This window comes from Limulus polyphemus, unplaced genomic scaffold, assembly GCF_000517525.1.
Source record: "Limulus polyphemus unplaced genomic scaffold, Limulus_polyphemus-2.1.2 Scaffold5884, whole genome shotgun sequence".
NCBI lineage: Eukaryota > Metazoa > Arthropoda > Merostomata > Xiphosura > Limulidae > Limulus > Limulus polyphemus.
In genome coordinates this window covers 30845-40330 of record NW_013671494.1, presented here as the reverse complement: position 1 = coordinate 40330, position 9486 = coordinate 30845, and the positions used below count along the sequence as shown (strand labels likewise).

General features: G+C 30.6%; 1 protein-coding gene across 2 annotated transcripts; it reads left to right on the top strand.

Moving 5' to 3' along the window:
• The first annotated feature begins 690 nt into the window (after positions 1–690).
• LOC106473101 (PHD finger-like domain-containing protein 5A) lies at positions 691–6991 on the top strand. Of its 2 annotated transcripts, none has more exons than XM_022401598.1 (4): positions 691–861; positions 4083–4106; positions 4648–4866; positions 4912–5039. In XM_022401598.1, exons 1-4 carry the CDS (start codon positions 810–812, stop codon positions 5022–5024), a joined length of 408 nt encoding a protein of 135 aa, XP_022257306.1. In that variant the 5' UTR covers positions 691–809; the 3' UTR covers positions 5025–5039. The 2 variants fall into 2 exon arrangements, with proteins under 2 accessions (XP_022257306.1, XP_013789235.1); XM_013933781.2 differs by lacking the exon at positions 4912–5039 and adding an exon at positions 6775–6991 and having other exon boundaries at positions 695–861; positions 4648–4814.
• Positions 6992–9486: the final 2495 nt, after the last annotated feature.

The window sequence follows — 9486 nt, the reverse complement described above, 5'->3', positions numbered from 1 at the left end:
CGTGACGAAAATAATGCTGTCTGATGTGGCTGGTTAAATTCATCTCTGAGCTCCAAGACTGAAGTTGTATAGATTTGTATTGTTGTAACGTATTCTATCATTAGATAGGTTATTTGGTCAACATCCTGATTAGCAGCTTTATTTAGAAAACGACTAACATTGAAAATATAGCTTAAAATAGTAAATTATCTTTTACACTCTAAATAAAAAGATTGCCATGCGATGTGCTTCCGTTTTAATGAGCACATTACTTCTGTTGTCGAAAATAACTCTTAAACTAATGAAACTTAAAGTTTACAGCTTTAGTTTTTATTCTATCTTTCTAAATCCAAATCTATACAACGGACTCTCTGTACTCTTCCACCGCGAATGTCAAGCCCGCTTTTTAGCTTTATGAGCCCTCAGACTTCCGCTGATTGGCCTGAAGAATACAATGTATTTAATCAAATTTGTTTTTTATTTATATTTTCAAATGTACCTAAATATGTATGTATTTATTATGAATATATATATATATATATATTACATTTATTTTAGGACAAGCCTAAATTGCATCAGTAATTTTAAGCAATATAACTGTTTGACTTTATTTGTTGTTTTGAAAATACTTCATTGTTTTTAAATACGTTTTTATGAAAAATAAATATAACAGAACTATGGTATGTGCTTTCATGCATCAGACCGGACAATACAACATCGGCGCAAAGTTTTGCCCAGCAGGTGGTGCTATTGGCTTACTGAAGTATTCTTAACTAGAGTATTTTCAAATTAAAAGTACATTAAAATTTAATAAACACTATTTAGAAAACATGGCAAAACATCATCCAGATTTGATATTTTGTAGGAAACAGGCTGGTGTTGGTATGTTCATAATTTTAATCTTGATTTTTCTGTATAATTCTTAGAAATACGCTAGTGTTTGTGGACTCGGTTAGGCCCAAAGGCTAAAGCAGCTTAAATTAAATATAACATTACTCTTTACTTCAGTTCATGTAAAATGTGAGTGTGAAACCAAACTGAAAATCTTAAACATCGTAATAGTACTGTCTTTTATTTTCGGCTTTTGTTAACTGATTTCAGTTACTACTTGGAAGTTTGATTATGTAGAATATTTTGCGAATTGTGAACAGTTATACATAAGTTAAAACCTATTTAAAATGAAAGCCAAACCAATGTTAATTTTAATAATATAGTCACTAAAGTTTCGGGTATAGCACTTTCAGACTTACATAGTTTTGACCTTAAGAAGTTGCAGAAAATCTTATCTTAATATTTTTTGGCAATAAAACTTTTCAGTTCATTGCATAATTTACTAATAAAGGCAATGATGTAGTTATTTTGAATAAAATAGATATTAAAGTTTACACAGAAAAGCTTTATTTATTCTGAATGATTGTACTGTTAATATTTTTCACTTTAATTGTTTCCTAAATAATTCAAGATAAATTTAATATACATCTTGAAACCTCAAACTTATAAAAGTATTTTGGTTGGGGGGGGGGGGCTTCATGAAAACAGGGGTCAAAATATTACAACTATACTTGACGAATATCATATTTTTAGTTGGCTTTCACAATCAGGAATGCATGGTCCATCCGTATTCCTTTAGTTATGACCTATGACAGTAAACATATTGCATGGATTAAATAAAAAAACAATTCATGAGGGAATGTAATGTGGTTAATATAAACAACTTGTTAGAAGAAATAGTTTCTTCATTTCATTGATAAAACTAATAATAAATATTTAGAGGCTTTTAATGCTTGGAGACGACTTGAATGGGAAATGAAGGAAACTTTAATATAAGTTTAACAAAACAGCAAATGTACAAGGTTTTATCATCTGTACCTGATGATGAAAAAACTTTGTCGAAACGTTGTACATTTGCTGTTATGTTAAACTTATATTAAAGTTTATCTTCATTACCCATGTAAGCCGTCTCAAAGTGGGTTCCTCGTCATCGAATTAGAGGCTTTATATACCTATAATATTAACATATGTACTACAACTATAGTAGTATAATATGTTTTACTGTATGCAATGAAACATACTTTAGAATTAAAGAAAATTACTAAAACTGTTTTATTTTGTCAGATTTATCCTCAAATTCAACTTGCAATTATTATAAGTTAATGTTTCATTTAAGTAATTACTTTAAATTTAAAGACAGTGTTCCAAATGTGCATTGCCCTTACTTCCCTGTTTAATTTAAATTTACATGACCGAGGTGTAACCATGGCTCTGTAGACTCTACAATTCAGTGTTTGAGTTAAAGGATTAAAAAGCATACATAAAATATTCCATATAATGAATCGGTTATTGTTGGACGTGGTCGTAAAATATTCCATATAATCAATCAGTTATAGTTGAACATGGTCATAAAATATTCCATATAATAAATCAGTTATAGTTGGACGTGGTCATAAAATATTCCATATAATCAGTCAGTTATAGTTGGACGTGATCATAAAATATTCCATATAATGAATCAGTTATTGTTGGACATGGTCGTAAAATATTCCATATAATCAATCAGTTATTGTTGGACGTGGTCATAAAATATTCCATATAATCAATCAGTTATTGTTGGACGTGGCATAAAATATTCCATATAATCAATCAGTTATTGGTGGACGTGGTCATAAAATATTCCATATAATGAATCAGTTATTGTTGGACATGGTCGTAAAATATTCCATATAATCAATCAGTTATGTTGGACGTGGTCATAAAATATTCCATATAATCAATCAGTTATAGTTGGACGTGGTCATAAAATATTCCATATAATCAATCAGTTATTGTTGGACTGACCACGTCCAACAATAACTGATTGATTATATGGAATATTTTATGACCACGTCCAACAATAACTGAGATTGATTATATGGAATATTTTAGGTTTGCCATTTTTTATTGTGACTGAACAAGTAAATGCAGAACCATGTTTGGTGAAAATATTCTGTTTCTTTTTCTGCTGAATACAACAGACATTAATACTATTTTTTTAAAAAACCTAAAATAAACTTCATGACCTACTCAGCCTTTAATTTTTAAATCACAAAAATGTTCATTGAAGTCTTTAATTGTAATAATTAATTGATGTTATCATTTTTGATCAGAAATCTTATATTTTCTTTTCTTATACAAGAGGTTTTTTTAATTTGTAGCATTTTCCAGAATACTGGGCAGTAGAAAGTACCTGTCTGGTAAACCACGTCCAACAATAACTGATTGATTATATGGAATATTTTATGGCCCCGTCCAACTATAACTGTTTGATTATATGGAATATTTTATGACCACGTCCAACAATAACTGATTGATTATATGGAATATCTTATGACCACGTCCAACAATAACCTATTGAATGAAAGAAACAACAGATATTCTTTACGTTTATAAAACTTAGACCCAGTTACATTGGAGTTTTTAACTCTTATCAATAAATATATAATTACACAAAGAAACTGCTACAGTGAATTAATATTACAGTAGAAATACCAAATATTGAATGAAAGAAACAACAGATATTCTTTACGTTTATAAAACTTAGACCCAGTTACATTGGAGTTTTTAACTCTTATCAATAAATATATAATTACACAAAGAAACTGCTACAGTGAATTAATATTACAGTAGAAATACCAAATTTACTAACCCACGTTATGATCGTTAAACAATTTTATATAATTAGTTATTTCACAGAAGTATATTTCTCTGCTAATATAAAGTTCTTTGGTGATATTATACACACATGTATATTTTAATTAAGTGTTGCTTTGAGCATATTTTTCGTTAGACGTTTCACAACTAAAAGATACATAAGACATACAGTTGAAGTAGGTTGTGAGCATTTATTTTTATGCCTTCAAGCTCATTTGTTTTTGAAAAGTAAAGTTTTTGAATATTGATATCTATCTATTTTCATTAGATTAAGATTGATGTCCATCTTTTCATTCGAGTAGTTTACATTCCCCTTAGATAATCACTTTATTTCAGTAAAATGGCTTTTTTTAATGGGTCTTTTAATGATATGCATTTATTGATTTACTGTATTAAATTTTTTTTTTTTCTTTCAGCCATTGGACGTCTTTGTGAAAAATGTAAGTATAAAAAAAAGCTATTCTCTTATATATATACAAGTCTGAAATATACCAAAATAGTTATTTTGTAATCAACAATTATCGATTGGAATTGGGGTAACTTAGTTTAGTGTTAATTAACTAAAACATAATGATTTCTGTATCATATTTATTCTGCCAGTACGTTATATCGTTTCTTAATTTATGGTTCGACTGTTTTCATTTTAACAGAAGTACTTTAACCTGGGGAAAAACTGTAAATTAAATAATGTTGGTGTAGTGATAAAAATAGTGGAGTGACGTTATTTGGAAAAACAGCATAGGCTTGAAATGGTTATATATTATACATGTATTTCATTATGAAAACATTTAAAAAAGCAGGACTTTATTATCATTAAAAACAAACTTGATTAAACAGAAACATTTGAATGTGTATGTAGCATTATTAGTGTATTTACATTCTGTAGTGCTGAATTGTTTAATAATTCCTTTTCAGTTGTATGATTAATAACTAAATGTTTTGTAGTTATGTGACATTTGAAGTTTGATTTTTGACCACTAGGTGATGGGAAGTGTGTCATCTGCGACTCCTACGTGAGACCCTGCACCTTGGTTCGGATATGTGATGAATGTAACTATGGTTCTTACCAAGGTAGATGTGTAATCTGTGGTGGGCCCGGGGTATCGGATGCTTACTACTGTAAGGAATGTACGATACAGGAGAAAGATGTGTGTGTGTTTGTTTTTACAAAATATGCTGATTCAGGAGAAAGATGTGTGTGTGTTTGTGTTTACAAAATATGCTTATTCAGGAGAAAGATGTGAGTGTTTTTACAAAATATGCTGATTCAGGAGAAATATGTGAGTGTCTTTGTTTTTACAAAATATGCTGATTCAGGAGAAATATGTGAGTGTGTTTGTTTTTACAAAATATGCTGATTCAGGAGAAAGATGTGTGTGTGTTTGTTTTACAAAATATGCTGATTCAGGAGAAAGATGTGAGTGTTTTTACAAAATATGCTGATTCAGGAGAAAGATGTGAGTGTTACACATCTTTCTCCTGAATCAGCATATTTTGTAAATTGTTTTTACAAAATATGCTGATTCAGGAGAAAGATGTGTGTGTGTTTGTTTTTACAAAATATGCTGATTCAGGAGAAAGATGTTTGTTTACAAAATAAGCTGATTCAGGAGAAAGATGTGTTTTTACAAAATATGCTGATTCAGGAGAAAGATGTGTTTTTACAAAATATGCTGATTCAGGAGAAAGATGTGAGTGTGTTTGTTTTTACAAAAACTTACCTATTTACAGATAAAGTGACCACAATGTAAATCACAGGACAGTTGGCTAACAACTGAAACTTACCTATTTACAGATAAAGTAACCACAGTGTGAATCACAGGACAGTTGGCTAACAACTGAAACTTACCTATTTACAGATAAAGTAACTATAGTGTGAATCACAGGACAGTTGGCTAACAACTGAAACTTATCTATTTACAGATAAAGTAACCACAATGTGAATCACAGGACAGTTGGCTAACAACTGAAACTTGCCTATTTACAGATAAAGTAACCCCAGTGTGAATCACAGGACAGTTGGCTAACAACTGAAACTTACCTATTTACAGATAAAGTAACCACAATGTGAATCACAGGACAGTTGGCTAACAACTGAAACTTGCCTATTTACAGATAAAGTAACCACAATGTGAATCACAGGACAGTTGGCTAACAACTGAAACTTACCTATTTACAGATAAAGTAACCACAATGTGAATCACAGGACAGTTGGCTAACAACTGAAACTTACCTATTTACAGATAAAGTAACCACAGTATGAATCACAGGACAGTTGGCTAACAACTGAAACTTACCTATTTACAGATAAAGTAACCAGAATGTGAATCACAGGACAGTTGGCTAACAACTGAAACTTGCCTATTTACAGATAAAGTAACCACAGTGTGAATCACAGGACAGTTGGCTAACAACTGAAACTTTCCTGTGGGAAAGAACGTAAAGAAAGCCACAGCAGTGCCACAAACAACAGCATTAGTTAACTGAACTTGTGAATTTTTGAGACATTCAGGATGGAATTATAATAAACGTAAATTCCTATAATGAAGATATTGGAATTTCCAGTTAAAAGAGTTGCCTGATAAAGCTTTTACTGTATGTTTATTAATTTTTCATTGAAAGCAGTGTTACAGTTGTTATGTGAGCAACCTTTCCTGTACGTTGATCATGTGGACATTTATACAAGTCTGTATATTAATTATCTAATCTACTATAAACTCTGTGAAGGTCAGGACTGATTTGGGAATTCTCTCTATAGATCTTAATAGAATAATCTGAAAAAAGAAAATTTTGTAACTTAAAATCGAGTTTAAATTACTGTTTGTCAACTTGTCTTTTGAGTTTGAGTTGAAATAGTTTTTGACTGTTACATTTATCCAAACTACACATCACCTGGTACTGTTGGTAGGATTGTAAATAACTGTAGTTTATATTGTACAATTTTATTTTTAGTTTAATAAATATAATAAGTTCCGAGTTAGAAAATTTAATACACGTGTAGATTGTACCAACTATTAAACGCTTATAAGTTTTACAACTACGTATATTAGTGTATTAAAACACTTGTCATCATTTTATATCTTCTCAAAAATATTTTTGTGTTTTTAGCGTGATGGGTGTCCAAAAATTGTGAATCTGGGTAGCTCAAAGACAGACTTGTTCTACGAACGGAAAAAATATGGCTTTAAAAAGAGGTAGCGATGACGTACGACCACCTGAAGATGTCAATTTTATAGGTGGTCATTATAAAACTTGTGTATATCTCTTGGATTTTTTCTGAGTTTTCAAGTGTATTTTAAAAAATAAACAGGAGAAACAGTTGAAAGTGTTTGTTGCTGTTGTCAGTAGCGGAGTACAAATGTTTCCTTTTGTTTTTTAAGATTTTAATGTTGAACTCCTTGCATCAATGGCTAAGGTATATTGAACCAAATACTTCACTAAATAGTTACAATGAGCTTTGTAAGAATGACCATTCACATTTATCTGTCTATTATGACTTGCTTTTTAATTAACCAGAGTTTTTTAAGTCCAAGACTTTGGGATGCATCCAGGCCATGGCAAGTAACCAGATGAAAGAAACGTCCATTTTGAGTAGGTTACAATGAAATTATTACATTTTAATCCTACTTAACCTCAGATTAACAGCTTGTTTACATACTGTTCACAACCAGTATTATACATTTTGTTTGTTACAACATTGTAGTTCATAGGCATAATGGCATAATTTTTATGGGGGAGCATGTCCCCCAGACTTTTTCAAAGAGAGAGAGAGTACCTTCTTGCCTACCTAGATAAAGAAACTGTTTCCCACACACATCTGAAACCAAAGTTACAACACTGCTCAGAATAAAGAATTAATAGTTGAGTAAAATTGAATAATTTTCTATGTAAAATACCTCCATAATTAGTGGGTTTAATTTTAATGTTTATGCTATATTTGAATTAATTTTTTTAGTATGACTTGTACGTTATTGAGTGCATAAATAGCTTAGAAAAATGTGTGAAAAGCTGATGTGGTAGTTGTAGGATTAAATAAGTCAGGTTTTGTACAGGGTGTCCCAGAAGTCTGGACCCATAGGGAAAATAGACATGATATTCTTCAAGTTAAACAAACACATTTCTAATGTCAAGTTGTACATATTTCAGGAAATAAAATACCCTAATGGCACAGCTGTTAATGGCATGAAATTTGAATAATAAATAAATTGTGTATTTTTCCCTATGGGTCTGAACTTGTGGGACATCCTGAGTGATGTAGAGTCTTATCGAACATAGGTTATCATCTTAGTTCTTGTTCTTTGGACAAATGAAAAATGGCTTCTGAGGAAATTCTCAAAAGTAGTAGATGTGTAAAGATTACATATTGATACACAGCTTTATATACAGAAACCTTAAATAGTGTATTGTCTTAGATATCGTATTAAGCCATAATCAACCAGTGTGTCTTGTAAAAACCGGTACGACTTGTATATAACAATCGTCACAGAGGGATTTGTACCTTTTCAGTGCTTAATTAATTATTTTTAGTAGAAACCATTGTCTTCGAAGTGGAAAAATTACGTATTCAATTAACACTAGTGATCTGAAACAGAAAAACTACAAACTTTAAAGTAAGTTAGAATATCAGTGACTCGTGTTTTACTGCAGATGAGTTAATGAAATATTTCATCTTAAAAAAAACTTGAATGTATTTGTGATTGTTCAAACTGTTGTTTTTTAACTGGTCTTTCTTATGAGTAAATAAGGTTTTTTTATTTACCCATCAGTTTATCTAAATAAATGAATATTTCTTCATGAACTTTGGACTGATGACAGGACATATTAAAGACTTCTTGTGTTCCAACCAAAACTTATCTTTAAAGACAAAAATGTACATGACATCTGCACAGAGTTTTATGAATTAATGAACAGTAAATAGAATATATTTCCTTAGTAAACAAACACACCCAATCTGAGGGACTGAAACATGGTGCCAAACCTGCTCGTCCTCTCAGCTGTGGGGACATTATTAACTTTTCTTCTATTGAAAATATCAAATTAGAGATGAAGTAAATAACCTTAGTAGCTTTGACATAAACAAACAACACAGTTAAAGAATTTATTAAGAGTATCCAAATAGCCATAAATTATAATCATTATTAAACAAATGCAAAGTTAAATAACAGAAAAGTTTGTGAAAACCTAAATAGAAATTGAACTAAAGACAAAGTGTGACATGAAATGACTAGTTCAGTTTAATAAATATATTTAATGGTTAAAAAACTTGTAATCGGATATTTCTATTTGGAGTTTAACTTGGACAAGGTGTGACCTGGTGGTTAGCATGTTGGCTTGTGAATCTGATGGTTCATGGTTCGTGTACCGTTGTCGCAAAAATTGTGCTCTACTCTGGGACTGTGTGTAAGTTATGAGAGTAATAAATAAATACTGCTTTGATTAGAGCAGCCTAAGAGTTAGCGGACAGCTATTCACAAATTTAAACAAACATTTAATAGGAAGAATAGATACAGCTTTAGTGAGAAGTTAGAAATGGAAACAGTACAGTAACAACGTATCATAACAATTCTTTCTACACTAACAATACACAAATGTAAACAGTACAGTAACATAGTATCGTAACAGTTCTTTCTACACTAACAATACACAAATGTAAACAGTACAGTAACAATGTGTCATAACAGTTCTTTCTACACTAACAATACACAAATGTAAACAGTACAGTAAAATAGTATCATAACAGTTCTTTCTACACTAACAATACACAAATGTAAACAGTAGAGTAACAACTTACCACAACAGTTCTTTCTACACTAACAATAC

Bases quoted from the DNA above. Each gene is read 5' to 3' on its own strand.
- LOC106473101 (XM_022401598.1), top strand. From the start codon at position 810: ATGGCAAAACATCATCCAGATTTGATATTTTGTAGGAAACAGGCTGGT. The intron at 4,107-4,647 runs GTAAGTATAAAA...TTTGACCACTAG, and splicing joins TGGACGTCTTTGTGAAAAAT to GTGATGGGAAGTGTGTCATC. The intron at 4,867-4,911 runs GTGTTTGTGTTT...GAAAGATGTGAG, and splicing joins TTCAGGAGAAAGATGTGTGT to TGTTTTTACAAAATATGCTG.